We start from the raw sequence: 19,255 nt of genomic DNA on the forward strand, positions 1-19,255 counted from the left end.
TCTGTACCTACTACCGTCCCATAGGCCTTCATGACTTCAGGTGGTAGAAGTTGGGGCAGGGGCTCCATGCCATTCCCTGACCTTGAACTGAGAAAGCCTCAGTCAGAGCTCTAGACTGCTTCCTGATCCTGGCCTGAGGTTGGCGTTGGTTTGTTTTAGCGTGTCTTAGGGTTAAGGAGTGGGATACTCCTGTGGCTGATGTACCCCAAATCATTCATTCTCACAGTGGTGCTGACCAGGACAAACGCCCCAAGGATTTGGAGAGAAGAAGACGTCTCTGTTAGGGCAGGGATGATTTAGTCAGAAATCTCTTGAGGCTGTGAGGAAGGAGGGATAGAAGCAAGACTAATGTGCAAATTCCCAGAAGGCTTTGGAGAGCAGAGAACAGACTCGGGAAATGTGAGGTACTGCAGAGTCGTCTGTGGGCTCTACTCACCCTGCTGGATACTAGGTCTCCAGCACTCACTTTATAACCCCAAGTTTGTACCTTTGACTGACATCCCCTCATTCTCCTCCGCCCCGGTGCCCCACCCCCACCCTGTGCTCCAGCAGCCACCCGCAGGTCTTTGCCCTCTACTTTCGTAGATTGAACATACATGAGACCGTGTGACTGCGTCTTTTCGTGTGTCTGGTGTTGTCATTACAAAACAAGGCTTCGGTGGGGCTGGGAAGATGGCTTAGTGGATAAAGCACCTGCTTCGCAAGTGTAAGGATTGATGTTCTGGTCCCCAGCACCCACATAAATGCCACCTGCAATCATAGCACTTAGGAGGCCATCTTTGGAGCAAGCTGGCTAGATAGACTAGCTGAGTTAAAGAACTCTGGATTCAAGTGAGAATCCCTGCTTCAGTGTAGAAGGTGGAACGAAATCAAAGGGGATATCTGACCTCTGGGTGTCGTGTGCGTGCACATGTGCACGAAGATGTGCACATACATATGCATGCATGCACACATACACCACAGGCATACACATACATATGCCAGAAAGGGAGCTGTGAGGTGTCGAATACATTAGCTGGACTAATTACCATATCACTGCATACGTACGTATATAGAGAGGGAGTTCTATCAAAGCATCACCTTGTATATCATAACTATTTATAACATCGACTTCTCAGTCATGCCTCCGTACACCAGGAGCTGGAGAGAGAAAGGCAGTTGGAGAACACACGGACGCGTATACAGCAGGAAGGTGGCAGAGCCCTCCCTCTGGGCCGCCAGAGGCCCCGGCTGGGCACCTTTGGAAGGGTGTCACCTAGATCAGCCCTTGGGCGGCTCTTCCCTCTAATTAACTTTCTGCTGAAGGAGAGTCACTGGAAAAGAAGCAGGAGGACAGCCAAGAGTGTGTGTGTAGAAAGGGAAACTGAGGCTGGGCCTCCCAGTGCACTGTCTGATGGCCACGTGAAGGCCTAGCAATCCCTTGTGTCACTGACAGGCACAGGGCTTTGATGAAGGTGTCTGAAGGCTGACCACGTTGCATGCCTGAGGCTCCTGCATGTGAAGTACGTTACCTGTAGTGTTAGATGTCATGGGGAAGAAGGAACTTTTATTCCCCCCTTCTGGTTTCTGCCTCATCCTGTCTACCTGGTTGAAGTGTGAGCTTCTTTTTTATTTTACAGCATTTTATTTTTAATTCATGATCATCACTATTAAGATTATGTGTATGTTGTCCAAGAAGGCCAGAGGTATCAGATCCCCCTGGAACTGGAACTGGAGTTAACGGTAGTTGTGAGCCACCAGACATGGGTGCTGGGAACTGAACTCTAGACCTCTACAAGAGCAGGAAGTGCTCTTAACCACGAAGCCATCTCTCTAGCCCCGATGTGTAGACTTCTGTGTTGCTACGATTTCTTTGGATCCCCCAATCCTGGTCTTTCTTGCTCTCACAGAACGTCTGTGCTCCTCAGGGAGCTGCAATGGCTCCAAGGTCTACAGCCAATCAGGGCCACATTGGGGGGGGGGGGCAGAACTCCCTTCTGTAGGCCGGGATTCCCACTTTTCCAGCCAGCACGAAGGGTGGAAATGAAGCAGCACTGTACATCTGAGTCAGGACAGGCTTAGAGGAAGTAGGGCTGTGGGGGTGGGGTGGACTGTGGGGGATTGTGGGGGGCTGTGAGGCAGGAACACTTGGTTAGAAGGCCAGACGGTCAGGCATGGTCAGCCCCGGTTGGTACAGAAGGGCTTGGTCCACACAAGCCTGCCTCATGCCTTGCTGCCCTCAGCCTCCTCTTCTTCCTGCCCCCCTCCCCACTTTCCATAGTTACTGGCCCCTGAGTGAGGCCAGGCAGATGAGCATCCTCTGGCAGAGGGAATTAACATACTTAATTAAAGTGTCCAATGAAGAGCTCTGCGTACTTCTTAATTATTGTCTGAGTCTGTTGGGGGAAGGTTTGGAATGGGATTTTTTTTTCACCTGTTTCTGCATTTAGCCCACAGTGAGCCAGCTGGGCCCTGAGGGCTCAGGTGGGAGCTGTCAAAGCTGCTTTGAGCACGAGGTGGCAGAGCAGAGAGTGGAGGGGAAGCCTGGCCCCAGGCACATTTGCCTTTCACAGTCTGAGGGGGCTGGGTTTTCTGTTTCTTTAACCCAGAACAAAAGGAAACAAGACTCACACAAAGGTAGCTGGTGTCTTCCTCAGTTCCTGTCCTCCTCCTAGGGCCTGGGTGTCCTGCCCTCCGCAGCCGGGCCAGTTACAGCGTGCCTGGTGTGCAGAGCTTTGGGGGGAAGGTGGAGGCATCTTTTGGGGGTGCTATGACACAGTGACACAGGGTCAGGAAGGCTTGTCCTCTGTCCATTTCAGGCCCAGGATGTGAGTGAGCTCTGTCCAGACCATCAGGAGGACTAGGCTGATTTGCATCTCTGTCCAGCAGTGCCGCAGAGCAGTTAGGGACAGAAATGTGAACTTGAGCCGAGAGCAGGCCGCAGGCCAAGGCTCTCTGTAGGCGGTGCAGCTTTGGTGAGGCCTTGCCGGACCCTCCATCAAGTCTGCGACGATTTCTCATACTCTGTCTCACTCCCTGGCCCTAAGTGTAGTCTCTCCACCCGCATTCACACCCACTCTGGAGAGAAGGAGAGGGAGGGGAAGTGTGTCCTTCACAAAATGAGACAGCAGCAGGATGTGAATCTGGAACTCCCCATCTATTCCGTTCTTATCCCGTGAGCCAGGCCCAAGCCACACCCAGAGTCCTCACGGGTACTGACTCGGGCATGCCACTCATGGAGCGGTGTGGGTGGATGACATGAGGTGAAGGGTAGCCCCATCACCCAGCCCTCAGACCGTCACCACTCCACACCAAACCAGGTGTCAGCTCCCCTCAAAGAGGCTTGTGTCAGGACTCCCTCAGCAGGGTCACACTGCAGCCCTTCCCTGAAGCTTGGGCTTTCAGGTGTTCAGGGCGGGGCCTAGCTCCACATGGCCAGACAGGGCTGCCTCTGGTGAGTGCTCTCACTGTGAACTTGGTTCACAGAGTGAACCTGGCAGAGTTGGCACCCAGTAGAGGGCCAGTGAGTGCTGAAACCTCACTGTCTTCTGCGTCTGTTTAGAAACCGCCAGAACAGAACGTGGCCAAGTCGGTCTGACTGGAACTTGTGCCGGATTGGGTCCCAAAGCCTGTGGGAAGCCAGTGGGGTGCATGGACCCCAAAGAAACAGACAGGTACTAGTAGCGGGTCAGCAAGGGTCAGCAAGGGTCAGCGTTCAGTCTTTCCAGCAGTTGGCAGTGTTGCCATGGTGTGTGGAAGCGAGCGCCTCACAGCCTGTGGGTGTGCATGATCCTTGTCCAGCAGCACAGGAGAGAGTTCGAAGAAAATAAGATTTCATGGAAAATATGCATAGGCCCTTTTGCTCATGAAATTGACTGATTGCTTTAATATTTACTTTCTGAAATCGGTGTGTCCTGGTCTGGTCATTGTTATAATTCCATGGCCCTCAGAATCTGAACTCGTTACCTGATCCGGCCTAGTTTGCTGGGACTCTGGGGATGGCTCCATCATCTGCTGGTCACAAAGCCAGGGGACCGGAAGCATCCTGGGCTCTCACTTGACTCTGGCCTGCCATGGGGTCCTGTCACCTCCTATATTATATCAATTGCCCACCACTGCATCCTTCCATCCTCACCAGACTTCAGCCCCACATCCTGGGTGGTATCTCCCAGAGTTCCTTTTAAAAGCTCAGAACTGTCTCTGTGTACTTTGGATTAAACCACCCAAAACTCAGCTGCCCGAGGCAAAAGAGGATACTCACCTGTTTCTCTCAGGTTCAGAACTGGAGCAGGACACAACGGGGTGGTTCTGGGCCCACAGCATTGTAAATGCCAGAGTCCTCGGAATGAAAAGGCTCACTCACTCACTCACAGGGGACCTGGGGTGGGGGACAAGTTTCTTGTCACATGAGCACCAGAGTGATCTCACCCAAGTGGGCCAGTGTGGGCTCTCAAAAGACCTGAGAGCCCAGTCTTACGGTGTCAAGCAAGAGCACACTCCAGGCAGGTGACCTGTCCATTCTCCCTTGGTGACACATAGAACCTTTTCTGTCACCAGAGTAGGACCTCCAGCCCCAGCCCCTGATGGAGTACCAGGCTTGCATTGCGAGGGCGTTTGGCATGGGGAGCAGTCCCTATGGTGGGAATGTTGCACTGCCATCCCTGGGTACACCCATAGCCTTCTGCTCAAGACTCTGCTGGAGCTCTCACTGCTGTAAAGCTTCAGAGGTGGCCGCCACACCCTTGGCACCCTAGCCTTCTTCCCATCTGCCCTTGTAGCTCTCTCCACATCCAGCCCCAAAGATGAGTTTTTGTTCGAATCGACCCTGCAGCCTCATGGAGCTTCCAATGTCCCCTCGTGGGAACAATGTTTTCTTCACACACTGTCTCCACTATTCTGGGGGGGCAGTGTTAGGATTGAGGGGCCTCCACATAGGTCCTCATGATAACCTGGCCCACTCCCCCACTTTCTTCATGGACATTTTCTCCCCAGATTCTGAATTTACTTACCCTCCCCACAGCCTGGGGTCTTGCTGCCCACCCTACCCTCCCACCGGCAGCTTTGCTGACAGACCCCAGGGTCTGCTACTTGCCAGACCTCTCTACAGGAGGCAGATCTATACTCCTTCACTGCTTCTTCACTGTGAGACCTTGGGCATCTTTTTTCTTTTCATTAATTAATTATAATTAATTAACTTTATATCCTGATCCCAGCCCCCCTCCCTCCTCTCCTCCCAGTCCCATCCTCACAACCCCCTCCCCCACTAGCCCCTCCCCTTCTCAGAAAAGAGGAAGCCCCCCTCCATGGGTACCAACCCACAATGGCTGCATCAAGTTGCAACAGGGATAAGCACATCCTCTCCCCCTGAGGCTCAGCTATTAAAAACAGAGACATCCTGAAATTTGCAGGAAAGTGAAAATATCATCCTGAGCGAGGTAACCCAGGCCCAGAAAGACGTATGGTCCGTACTTGCTTATAAATGGATATTAGCCATAAATACAGGATATTCATGCTACAGTCCACAGATCCTAAGAAGCTAAGTACCAAGGAGGGTTCAAGGGCGAGAGAATGAATCTCACTCACAGGGCGAGATAAAATAGACATCTGTGGTGGAGGGAGGGAGGGAACTTGACCTTGGGTATCTTAATGCATACATAACATGGATTCCTGAGGAAACCTGGGTGCCAAATTCCCTGCCTGGTGTAGGTAGAGGCTCACGGGTATTTCCTTCCTGGAGGCTCCTGGTCAGTGCTGCGGAGTGAACTTCCTCACCTTCATTTCACATCTCTGAAAGAAGACTGCACCTCCCTGTCTAGTCACGTGGGACTGTCCCCACCCCCACCCCCACCCCCACCTCCGGGAGGTGGCCAGCGTTGCTGAGAGTAAAGAGAGCTCAGTAATGGTTCTCCTGCTTGTTTCTAATAAAGTCCTGCCCTGCTGTGCTGCAGTGAGTGTGTCCTGAGCCGGTCGGCGGTGCGGCAGGGTGACCTTGAGGGTAGAGCTGACGGAAGGCTGCCTCTCTGAAGGGTTCCTGCAGGGATTCAAGGCTGAGGTCCACCAGCATTTCTCGCCCCTCCTCCCACTTCCGGTCCTGCAGCATGCTGACCACGGCCATCCCTCTCAGCACCCTGCACCCCACCCTTGCCATGACCTACTTCCAGCTTGTACCCAGGGCTGTGGTAGAGGGCAAGAAAGGGGCAGGGAAGGACCGTCTTCTGGTTTTGGGGGTGAGATGAAGTTGGCAGAGAACTCCCCAAGCATGCGCAAAGGGGCTTTTTCCTGCCATGCCATGGCGGAGGCCAATGTGAGTGAACAGAGGGAATGCCTTATACTCTGCGCAGGCCTCCTGGAGGTTCCGCAGCCGTGGAGCGTGACTTTTCCTGCAGTTCCTGGTGTCCTGGTAGCTTTTTCAGGCTTTCTGTTCAGGGCACGGCTGTTGAGCCTCAGAAGCCAGGCTCAGGGCAGAGACCCCGCAGTTCCAAACTTGACCAATGTGGGGCCGCAGAGAAACAGATTGATCAGAAATAAAGAGCAGGGACATGCTCTGGGGAGCACGAGGACGAGAAGAATGAGGGGTGCCGGAATGTGGGGAACTGTCTCCAAGTAGAGAAGCTGGAAAATGTTGGGGGGGTCCCCAAGACACCTATACTTCTGACCAACTATTTCTAAATCCAGGGGGTCCCGGTGCCCCTTAGGTTCAGAACAGAAACCCTGAAAGCTCCCTCCTTAAGATTGCAGTGGTGGGGGGTTGGGGATTTGCGCAAGGCCCTGGGTTCGGTCCCCAGTTCCGGAAAAAAAAAAAAAAGAAAAAAAAAAGATTGCAGTGGTGGGATTGAAGGGCAGCAGAGAGATAGCTCAGTTGGTCGCTTGCCGTTCGATCATAAAGATCTGAGTTTGGCTCCCCAGCAGCCACATTAGAAGCTGGGCGTGGTGATGATGCACTTCTGTAATCACAGCTCTGGAGTGGGGTGGGGGCTAGCCAGCCTCACCAGTCAGTGGGTTCCCATGCAGTATGGCTGTGCCTCCTCCTCACAGAATCACAGCCTGTCCACCCTCAAGGCATATCTGTGTGTTCACCACCCAGGAGGCTCTCTGTAGGGCCTGGCTGTCTGGAATTCTCACTGGGATTTCGTCAACAGACAGAGCTGTTTAGTGTTGTCCCTGTGATGGAGCTAAGGCTCCAGCCTTCCTTCCCTGGAGGTTGGACTGACTCTGGGACCCAGGCCTCTGGTCTTAGGGCTGACAGCCCCACCCTGAGGCCACCTAGGGAATCACCACCTCATTAGTACAGGCTCAGGTAGAGTGAGGGGGCTTAGGGAAAACAAAGATACTCCTGCTGCCCCCCACCCCCAATTCCAATCCAAGCATATTGGGTCCCCACCCCAAGTCAAGGAGGAGTCAGTTTCTTCACTACACAGCCTTGGTGTTAGTGGTTTTGTTTTTCTCCCGTCGTATGCCATTCTGGAAATTACCTCGGCTATCCTAAGTGACCTGCCACCTCTTGCTCTTTAGTGTTTCCTGTGCTCCATTCATCTTATGACCTTCTTACTAATTGACATTCTCTGTTTTGTTTGTTATGTTATAAAGAGGAACTGAGGTGCAGAAGAGTGGTGACCACCTCAAGGTGACACGGCTAATAAGTGCCCCAGTAGGGTTTCACCTCAGCCGGGTCAGACTTGGGGTCTTTTGGCTGCCTCTCTTTGGCCATGTTGGCTGTCAGGAGCGGTTGCACTTGTCTGTTACATGCTGGGCACAGCAGATTCAGACCCAGCAAAGGGCCTGTCCATGGATCCCATTGGGTTGACCTGCCCTGCCCAGGCAGTGATGAGCCATCCCACTAGTCCCAGCCTGGGGATGGCCTGCTGGACAGTGGACAGGGCGTTAGGAACCTTTGCCTTCCCTGTCAGGGGTACTTATCTCCTGCAGCTCCTTTTGGACCTCTCTGGTTCGAGGCTGAGTCCTGGTGGGACAGAGGAGAGTTCCACATAGTGACCCGACAAATGTCCCTTTATTATTATCCTTCTTCCCCTTCCAGATGGCTCCAAGTACAGCAGTTGGCATCCTTGTCACTGTCCTGTCCCAGGGGACCTGCACAGGGTTGTGTCAGAAGCCAACCCCTGCAGTTTGGGAAATTAACAGCATTTATGGGTCTCCCAAGAGACTCTTGGCTTCTCAGCCATACTAGCAGTTTTCAGTTGGGGACATTTCTGCCCCATTTAGGGAGTTTACGGACCTGTGGGTAAGCCTGCAGTTGTTACAGTATTCAGGGGGGGGGTCCTCTTGTCAATTGCACAGTGGGATCTAGAGGTGCTAATGGCCCAGCATTGAACTGGGCAGCCAGGCACACTCTGTGGGGAATAGGCTTGACCTTGAGAGACCTGAGAAAAGTCTGCCTCCACCGCTCCCCTTTCTCACCAATGTTTAAGTTGATAAATGGGAACCGTAGAAAGCCTCCCTTGAGCTAATTGTCCGATGGCATGTCCAGGGGAGCACAGGCAGCCCTGAGAAGAGCATTCCGTTGGGATCTCACGTCACCTGGTGCCTGGGGTCAAGGCAGACCTGGACTTGGGTGGTAGGAATGCCTCTTCCGTTGGCAGCCTAGTGTCTGACGAGTGTGCCCCCTGGAGCTCACTTCAGCACCTTGACTTGGGGTCTTTTACCTGGGGTCTGCTTCTCCCCTTGCTGTGGTTCTTATGAGCCAGGCTTTCGGGTGCGTGCGTTTAGAAGACCCTGGCTGTAGGCTCATCTTACAGCTGAACTTCTCTCTCTCTCTCCTTTCTGCCTTCAGTCGGGAAGACGTCTCTCATCACGAGGTTCATGTACGACAGCTTCGACAACACCTACCAGGTGAGATCCCCACTTCCCACGTTCCACCTCCCTCCTCCCCTGCCTGTGGACCCTGTCTGGAGACCCCTGCCAGCCGCCTCCAGGGATCCTTGAGCTCAGAGAGGGGCCAGTCCAGATTTCTGAGGCATCTTATTGCTTTGAAAGAATGCCTTCCCTGAGTACTGGGCCTAGGCAGAAAATGAGCTCAGAAAATCCTAGATTTTTGAAAAGGAAACTTTTAAAAAAAATTTTTTTTTAGGGAGAAATAACAAAACGAGAGAGGGGATCTTTTGAAAAGACAGGTTGGAACCATCACAACAGTTATGTTGTGGGGCAAGCAGAAGAGGGCAAGATGAAACACAAGAGCAGTTGGAGAGCATGCACCTCAGGAGTGGCGGTCGTACTGACTGGACTTTACATACATATAACCCAGACCACGCACCGACTTTCACACGCCCGTGCATATACGTGTTCACATTCCCTGGGCTGAAGTACACCCTGCCACAGAGAGGCGTGCATGGTTAGTTGACCCTGCCCTGGGTGGTCAGGAGACTGGGTATAAAGACCTCTGTGGATCCTGGTTTGGGAATGGTGGCCTGGGCTCAGCCACAGACCCATAGGTGACTGACCCCAAACCAAATTCATGAGGGGCAGAGACATATCTGTTTGGTATCAGTGGTGGTGGAGGGGGCGGTATCCAAGTGAATCTCCTCACAACTGAAGCATTTTGCCAGAGTTGTTAACACTTAGGCATTTCAATGATCCTTATTTTTAAAAAAGTACTGTTGTCCCCATCCCCACCTTTGGAAATAGACAGTTCTCTAATTCATTTCTCTAGGCTGTGGGTCCTGTGGGATACTAGCTCCCAGACATGGCAGTAGCTATTACTTGGAAAAGGGAGTGTGTGGTTTCAAGCAGAGCTGGCTTGTTTAGACAGGGGGGACTGCTCTCACTGAGCACTGCTTCCCAGGGCTCTTCCCTCAGCCCAGGCCTTCAGTCTGCTGAAAGGAGATGCAGGGACTGTTTGAACGGAGAATCCCTTTGTCAACACCTTCTCAAGGACAAGTATTTATAGAGTCTCTCGGGCAGCTGTTCCAAGATGCCGCTCCCCACCGCTGGGTGTGGAGCAGCTCACCGTGGTTCTACATTTGTTTGTCGGTCTGCCAGTGCCCTGGTGCAGCCGTCCTTGTCTCAGATGCCCTCTGAGGGAAACCCCCTCTTTTCGTTTCCCTCAAGTTCCTATTCCACTGTGCCATGGGTGGACTGAAATCCTATATCACATGGACTCTAGAAGGATTGCCTGTGGGGAAGGACAGGAGACTCTGGGTGCATCAGAGGATGCTTATGGCTTTGGGACATGGATGCTGGTCATACTGTTGTGTCCTCCCACAAGCTAAGACTTTGCATCACTTTGGTCTGACTGTGGAGCAGAGGTGTCATCCCTAACAGACTCCCTCCTAATGTCTTCCGTTGTGCTTTGTGTGTGCACACATGTGTGAATGAGTGTTTGCTCTGTGTGTGCACACACTCACGTTTTTATTAGTTGACTCCCCTTTCCCTTAGGAAACAGAGACTTATGTGGCTCCAGCTGGCCTTGAATCTTCTGGGTCGCTCAGAATGACCTTGATCTCTGGATCTTTCTGCCTATACCACACATGGCTACTGCTTGATTTTATATATATTTAGTGATCTTCTTCCTGTTTTTCAATGGCACCACATTGAGACTCTTTGCAGCAGTGGACAGGTTACCTTTGAAATTTTACCTCCCTTTCTCCCCACTATCACCCTCATTGCCTGACACTTGTCGCTCAAGTCAGACTTTTCTTGCTGCTGTCTGTGTGGTGGCGCTGACACGGCTGAGCCTCAGCTCCTGTCACTGTCCCGGCTCTGCTCTCTCTGCTCTGAAATTTCTTCCACTGCCTGAAGCTTGGGCAGATGTCGGCGCCTGCACCGCCAGTGTGCAAATATCGGGTGTAGGTCTGCGGAATTGAAAGAAAACATATACATGGGTCACCCGTTTTCAGAGAGTGCCACCAGGGCTTTACTGAGATCTTATATAACCGAGGCAAAAGCCATGGAAAACAGCAAGGCAGGTGAAAATCCCCAACTAGGAAAACAGGAAAGGTCTGTGTGGTGGGAAGTTCCAGGCCCAATCAGGAGCATAAACAACTTCCTTTTTTTTTTTTTTTCCGGAGCTGGGGACCGAACCTAGGGCCTTGCGCTTGCTAGGCAAGCGCTCTACCACCGAGCTAAATCCCCAACCCCCATAAACAACTTCTTAACAACAACAAGCTGGAAGGCTCGGTGGGAAGGATGGGTGCCATGGAAAATCCCAGCCCCAAATCAGGGGCTAAGAGCAGCTGCCAAGGGTGTAAACAACTTCTTGCTATAGCAGCCTAAAAGGCTCAGCGAGGGGGAAGGGAGGCACCAGGGTAGGGCCCAACAGGCAAACGTTTGCCCTGAGTACAGAGGCCATGCCCCTTCTATCAGCTCCCATGATCCTTTGGCTGGAGCATATGGTCCTGAAGGCTAGTTGGGCCCCTCAAATCTAGGGCTACTCCTCTGCCCTTCTGGTTCTCACCTGTGTTTTGGGATGTGCCAAGTCCTGGATCTTCTTGGAGCCATCACTGCAGAAGGCCTGGCCACAGATGGTGTCACAGGTGCCTACAGGCACAGTAATGGCTGCTTGCCTCAGTTGACTAGTGCCATCAGACTGATCGCCTCCCAGGTCCACTGTCATGGTGAGTCAAGGGAGATCACAGAACAGACACTGCTCTCCTCATGCGTGGTAGAATTATTTGACTTGTTTTTTTTTCTCACAACCTCAAGTGGAAATCCTTTCCTTAAGCTCTGTAGAGCAGTAATTAGGCTGAGAGGCTGGGCTCCACTTCTCTCACTTACACACACACACACACACACACACACACACACACACACACACACAAAGACACACACACTTACACACAGAGAGATACACACAAAGACACACACACGGGGCTGGGGATTTAGCTCAGTGGTAGAGCGCTTACCTAGGAATCGCAAGGCCCTGGGTTCGGTCCCCAGCTCCGAAAAAAAGAACCAAAAAAAAAAAAAAAAGACACACACACACACCTACACACAGAGACAGACATACACGAAGGCATACACACAAAGATATACACATATACACAGACACATACACAAAGACACACACACACACAGGCGCATGATTGCTCCTCTTAAATCCTCTAGAGATGAAGGAGGACAGACTGTTTCTTTTCTTTTTCTGAGCATAGCAACAGAGATGTATGGGAAATAGATAAAGTCCCCAGGGACCCTAGGAGATGAAATATATTTCCTCTCAGGCTGTCCCACTGCACAGTGGCCGTGCCTGTCACCCTCCCACCAATATCCTGTCTGTTCCAACAGCGGTACAGCATGGCAGAGCCTAGAACCATTCAGTCAGCTTCCCTCTTTTCTCCTCATGCCTCCATACCCAGACCTCTCCTCTCGTCCACTCATCCTGACATGCGCCGTAGTACATGGTCTGCCAAGAGGCAGCAGAAGAAAGCAGCCTACCTGAAACCTGGCCTTCCCTCAGTCACAGCCAGTTCCACCTTGGTGAGGAGCTGAGCATGCAGGAGGCCCCAAAGGGCCATCATGAGGACCTGAGGATGGTAGGCTAGGGGTCCTCACCTGAACCTCTCATAAGGTTCTGTTTGTGGGCCCTCTGAGCTGCCACTTTGACAGCCCTGGGGACCTCTGAGGAGCACATCTTCTTCCTCCTGGCAGTTACACACACACACACACACACACACACACACACACCCTATTCTCCACTAACACATGTACTATGTAGTCTCTCACGGCCCTGCTTAATCATACCATACAAACTGATTCATTTGTACAGTTTTCAATTGGCGGAAAACTAAGTCTCAACCAGAGGCAATTGTATCTATTTTGATTCCTTCATGTAAAACCCAACTAAGAAGTAATGTTTTGAAATGTGGTAGCATAATGCGGAGGAAAGGGGTACCTTAGTCGGCCCATGTTGAGGCATCCTCACCAAGGTACCAGTCATACAACGGTTGTAGTATAAAATAAGTTTATTAGGGGCATGAGAAGGGGGTGAGGAGAGGGGTTGGAGACTGAGAGAGAGGACAAAGAGAGGAGAGAGAAAGCAAGGAATGTATGGGGGGAGAGAGAAAGATAGGGGGAGAGGACAGAAAAGGGGAGGGAGAGAGGCCAGGGTGGGGGTGGGGGGCAGTCTTTTTATAGCAAGCCAGGCTCATACCTGGCTGTTGCTAGGTAACTGTTGGGCAGAGCCTAGAAGAAATGCTTACAAGAGGTTACCTTCAAATTCTACCTAGGAAAAAAAAATCTGGACATATCTTGTAATAAGAATTGGCTTTTGATGTGCCCTCCCCCACCCATATATACACACCCAGGAAATCCTCGTAGGCCCTGGGAGGGTCCTCTGTGTGAAGGAGCCCTGATAATAGGAAGTGTGGTCCTCTAGTCCACCCTCTGGCTGAGGTTGGGAAATCAATGCCTAGTGCGACCTCTCTCAGGCTCTTTCCCGTCTGCAAAGCTGGCAGCTCAGGCCTTAGCATCTTACAAAACTGAGAAGAGATGAGAGCTTAGTGCTGGGAGCCCATGGCCCCTCCTGTAATTCACACCGTGATACTAGTTAGAACTCCACAGATCCAATGGGCTGCCTCGAGGAGAGGCCCACGTGCTCTCAGAGGACACTTGTGAGATGAGGAGTGTTTCAGACTCTGGGCGGGGCTCCTAGGAAGCTCTGGTCTTCCTTGCAAGCTCAGATCTCCTGAGATCTCTTGCCTGCAGCTGATCCTCAAGCCATGGCAGTCTGTTCTGCCCTAAGGCTTCCCACACTCATTCCTGGGGCTGCAGTAACAAATTATCACAAATTGTGTAGCTTCAAACAATAGGAGGTTACTCTGTCCTCACCTTCCTGGAGGCCTGAGGGTGAAACAAATACAGGAGAGCCCTGTTCTTTTGGAGGATGGGGGTCCGGGCATTCTCCTTGCCTTTGGCAGCTTCTAGTGGCTTCGGATCTGCTTTGTTAGAGGGCTTCAAGATTTCCATCTGGCCTCACTCTTCATGAGATCTGAGTAGATGTGGTGGGTGGACAGGTATGGATTCTCCTCTGGGCCCTTGAAGTGAATGCAGCTTGCATCTGTACTCTGGGAGAAGCTCTTAGTCACCTCACATGGTGCCTGAAGCCTCGGATTTTATTTCTGTTTCCTTCCTGCCTTTTTCTGACTGTGTGCTCTTGCTGTGGCCGCAGAGACTTCTCCCTGACAGAGCAGTACCTGGCCTCTTACCTGACAAGCTGTGCTTCAATACACATATATACACACACACACACTCACATGCAGATACGCACACATGTACACACACATACAATCTCTCACACACATACACTCACTCAGGCACATGTACACACCGACATGCACACATTGATGCAGCATCCGCACACACAACGCTGGATCCCTACACCTCAGTCTTTTCCGGATACCTGAATACTGCTTCCGCATGCACTCATTCCTCTTTCCACTGTGGCTGGATCGAATCCTCCTCATCTCCCCTTGGCCCCACTCTTTTCTCCAGGTGGCCCTCCTGCCCGCTCCAGCAGCCATCAATCCCCGGCTTGTCTGGACCACACACCCAAGGGACCACATCACTAACACTATTTTTCACAGGCTCAGCAGGCTCAGCCCCTACTGGAGGGGAGGGTGGTTGGGCAAGGACTTGGTTGACAGCAGTGATATTTCTCATGATATGAGCACCATGACCACCCAGGAATCGGGGAGCAAAGTATTTCTGTCTTAGTATTCTGGGGAACAGAATCAATAACTTAGGTTTATATACATACTCATACACAGGTACATGCCTTAAACACACACACACACACAATCACACAATCACAAATTGAATGGCCATTCTTCATAGGGAGGAAAGTAACCACCGGACAGATTGTGAAGTTGAAAAGCCAGGTGCTTGCCCTGTGACCTTGGAAGCCAGCATCACTCCTCCAGGGCACTAACTGAGCAGCTGGAACTGGCTGGCAGTGACCTGGCCCTATGTGTTTCCCAGAGGCTGTGAGACCCTCCCTCCAAAGCTGCCACTTTCAGGGCAGAATCTTTAAGTTTACCAGACTCATTTGCATGTGAATTTGCATAACTTTCCCCCAGAGACTTTGGTCCGATGGTTGGCTGCTCGGAGAGAACAGCAGATTCATTGTCAAGGGCTCATCGTGCCCAGCTGCTCTCTGCCGTATAAGGATGCTTCTCTCCAGCCCTGGGCTCAGGCCTGGCCAAGGCGAAAAGAAGACACACATTCTTGCCTTTTCATTCTCCTCCCCAGAAGAAGTAAATGCGGGCGTCGGTTTATGCAGATTGCCATGCCGACTTTATTGTTGTATCCTGTCAGAGTGCGGATGCGGATTTATATTTCGTAATAAATGCAGAGGGCTGAGAAGATTTCGACAAGTGCCACAGGGACGTCGTCTTGCTCCGGTGTGCTGGTGGAAGTTCTGTGCAGACTGGGGATGCGTGGAGCACACCACCACTGAAACCCCTGTTGATACTGTTTAACACCGCACTCCGAGGAAGATAAACGGTGGGAGGAAATCGTGCTTGTTAATATTCTTTGCATGTGTAAAATAAAGTGGCTGCCATTTTTCACAGGCAGCGCTGTTTGCCAGCGCAAAGGAATAAATTAGCATTGCCAGGTTCGGGGCCACGTATCACAATAGACTACCACAGTCTCCTTCAGAGGAGGCATCACGAAACACAGGCAGAGTAGGCACAGCTGTGTGAGGGGATCATGGGGCTTCTAGACTGACGGGACTCCCCGAGCACATGCCTGTTGTTAGTGTTTCTTGATATCTCATCCCCGGTGCAGCAGCTACCATCAGAAATGATTTGTTTCATACCTCATAAGACAAAACAAAGAACAGAGAAGCTGCCTTGGCCATGACTCCTTGGCACAGTGGAGGAGGGGCATTCTCTCAGCTCCACCTTCCTGGAGCTCCGCCTTTGCTGAAGCCCCTGGAATGCCAGACCCTTGGGATGTTGATATAGGACAGCAAAGGTTCCCAGAGGGTGGGGAGTGTGGCAGTTCCTGTCTCCAGTGCAGGACTAACAGAGTCTTTAATGTGCCACCAGAGCCAGGGAGAGGAGCCCTCTCCCCAGGGTACTTACTTGCTCCCTGTTTCTATTAATCCTGGGCAGACTCTGAGGCCATACTGCATAACCAGACAGACAGTGGGGCAGTCTCCCGGGCTTGGCTGTGCTCCTTTGCCTGGACAGCCTGGGTCAACTGGTTCCTTGTTAACAGTTGCCCATTTTTGTCGGCGCAGCATATAACAGAACGAAGTGCCTTTACAGAGCCTAACTCATTTGGGCTAACAGCCCTTACAGGGAACTCTGGAATCTTCATTGGAGAGGTGAGGGGATTGATGGCTAGGGAAGCTAATCAGACTCCTTAGTTCAACTGGTGGAGTCTAGTATGCATCAAACCTTGGCTCTTCAGTACGGGGAACCTGTGATCCCAGCACTCGGGAGGTAGAAATATGAGCATAAGAAGCTCAAAGCCATCCTCGGCAACAATTTAAAGGCCAACTTGGGAGCTGGGGAGACAGTAGATCCTTTCTCAAGACAGAAATGCATGTATGCATGCATACATACATAAATACATACATACATACATACATACATACATACATACATACATACAAATAGCAACAAAGAAAATCCCACCGATGCCCACTGGACACATGACCCACTGCTGATAGCATGCTAGCCTCTCAGGGGCCAGCGCTAGCCTGCCCTGAGTGCCCCTGATAGGCACAGCCTGAGTGTCCTCCCTTTCCAAAGACCCTGTGAGGGTTCCTCATCACCTTGGCCTCAGGGCAGTACTGGGCTATGTGCATATCAGAAATTCTGGCTTTTCCTTCAGAGCAGGAGTGCCCCCACCCCTAACTCATACCAATCGAATGTACCCATTCAGGCCTTTGTACAAATACAGTGTAAACTTGAGTGTGTTCCCATTATCACGTATCCACACACACACACACACACACTCAAATACATATCCACCAATACACAACTCTCCTGTGTGACCTGTGTTGACCCTTGAGAGGAAGCTGGTTAAGAAGAACGACCAAGGATTCCTGGGCCTAACTGAATAGTTGTTTGTTCTTGTTACCTGGCGTCCCCCTTCCTCCAACGTTCAACCGAAGCAGGAGCTTCCTTCATGACCAGACTGCAGATGCAAAGGAGAAAAAACTAGCTTCAGGAGCTGGGGCGCTGGGTTAAGTATGCGGAAACACCACCCGGGGCTCAACATTTGATCCCAAGGTTCCTGGTGGCCAGGAGGAAAGTGCGTGCGTGGTTCTTGTAACTGCAAGAACTTTCAGGTTTGTGTTACGATCAGATGTTGTTACCACACAAACTAGCCCACCTCACCCACAGGCTTGTGTGCTTGGTCACCAGCAGGTAGGGATGTTTGGGGAAGTTCTAGTGGAGGAAGTGTGTCTCTGTGGGGAAGGCAGCACTGCGGTGGATTACGTTCATGGCCTGGCTCGGTAAAAACAGCCTCACACTGCCACCCGCCATGTGCTGGTCCCACCACCCCTAAGCCATCCGAATAGAACCTTCCTCCCTTCAGTTCTTTCTGTCAGGTGTTCTGTCGCAGCAACAGAAAAGTCACCAGTGTCTAGGGCTACCTGGGGCCAGCCTACAGACATGTACACAAAGTGGTTTGGCAGGTAGACTGGCTGGTAGTGAACAGCGACGCAGAGACTCCTCACATGGCGATCCGTGCTTCTGACTCACCAACCTCTAAAGTGTGATGCCTGCCTACCCACCTCGCTTCCTGCCAGCACCATATTGTACTGTGTAGATAAACATCTGAGGTCTGTGGTCTCCGTCGTCGGAGTTGACACAGGTCTGAGCCTGAATAGCAGTTAAACAACACTCTCAGACAGAGCCCAGGAGCCCCTGGAGCTCCACGTGCCATGCTCTGGTCATCCCAGCTCATGCCCTGTGGGAACGACCACCAGTCTGGATCTAGCTTTGTGGCTCTCCACTTGGGCAGCATGAGTGATGGTCATGTACTGTCCGTTTTCACTAGTTTGTGTGGTGTGGTCATGGCTACCTTCCTGTAATCTGCTCCAAAGGATCATCCTATCTTAGCTGCTTTACCACAGGTTATCACCAATCACCCAACAGAAACACCCTAATGTAGAAAGTGTCGATTTGGGCGTGTGATTTCAGAGATGTTAGTCAATCGTAGTAGAGAGCACAGAGCAGAGCAAAGCAGTTCACATCATTGTGCCCAAAAAGCAGAGATAGTGTCTGTGTAAGGACATATTAGTGACTTACTTCCTCCAATTAGCCCCCATCTCTTATACTTTACTATGTCCCCAAAACATCATCTTCTTATGAACCCATCAAAGGATTGCTTCATTGGTCAGGCCAGAGCTCTCATGAGCTAATTGTCTCTGGGAATGCCATTACACACACACACACACACACACACACACACACACACACACACACACACACACGGACAGACACGGACAGACAGACAGACAGATGGAGATGTGAAGTATTAATCTAGGTGTTTCTCAATCTAACTTTTTGTTTTTGGATTTGAATCATCTGCCATGGGCGTATGTTTTGAATGCTGATTCCCCAGCCTGTGGCACTATTTTAAGAGGCTGTGCCATTTTTAAGAGATGGGGCTCTATCTTTGGGGGTGGGCCTTGGAAGACCATGCTCCCTGTGTTACTCCCCTCTTCCCGGGCCGCTGTGATGTGACGAGCTTTGGCCACATTTTGCTGCTGCCAGGTATCCTTCCCAAGCAGGTGGGGCCAAACAGCTGTGGACTGAACTCTGGGGAACTGCAAGCTAGAAGAAAGTCGTCCCGTTCTTCAGTGCTTGTTTCTATCGAGTATTGGTTGCAGTGATCCAAGAGTATATACTAATCAACTCAGCAAACTTAGCTACCCCTCAGCGCACAAAGGCCACCTTTATGTCCTCATGCAAAGCTCGTGTCCTAGCAGCAGAGAAGGGGCAGGGTGGTCCTTGTCTCCATGCTGACTCACTATGACATCTTGGAAAAGTCACATGTCTTGTCTGAACCTCTGGTTTGTCACCTCACAAGTGAGTGTACGTTCCCACACATACCAACTACTCTGGTTGTTAAGACCTTGCCTCAGCCATGCATACAGCCTTTCTATGTCTCTTGACATTCCCCAAGTGGACCTGTCCTGAGTATCATCCACATGCCCTGCCCCCGCCCCCACCCCTGGAGGGCATCGGACCCCATTACAGATGGTTGTGAGCCACCATGTCGTTGCTGGGATTTGAACTCGGGACCTTTGGAAGAGCAGCCAGTGCTCTTAACCCCTGAGCCATCTCCCCAGCACCTTACCAGC

General features: G+C 51.5%; 1 protein-coding gene across 2 annotated transcripts in view; it reads left to right on the top strand.

Annotated features, from left to right (window-relative positions):
* Rab6b (RAB6B, member RAS oncogene family) overlaps positions 1 to 19,255 on the top strand; it is a 69,016-nt gene that overhangs the window by 19,157 nt on the left and 30,604 nt on the right. For both annotated transcript variants that reach the window (NM_001108775.3, XM_087562864.1), the window contains 1 exon segment: positions 8,768 to 8,826. In NM_001108775.3, the coding sequence (NP_001102245.2) occupies positions 8,768 to 8,826 (59 nt within the window).

Source organism: Rattus norvegicus, chromosome 8, assembly GCF_021556685.1.
Source record: "Rattus norvegicus strain SHRSP/BbbUtx chromosome 8, alternate assembly SHRSP_T2T, whole genome shotgun sequence".
Taxonomy (NCBI): Eukaryota; Metazoa; Chordata; class Mammalia; order Rodentia; family Muridae; genus Rattus; species Rattus norvegicus.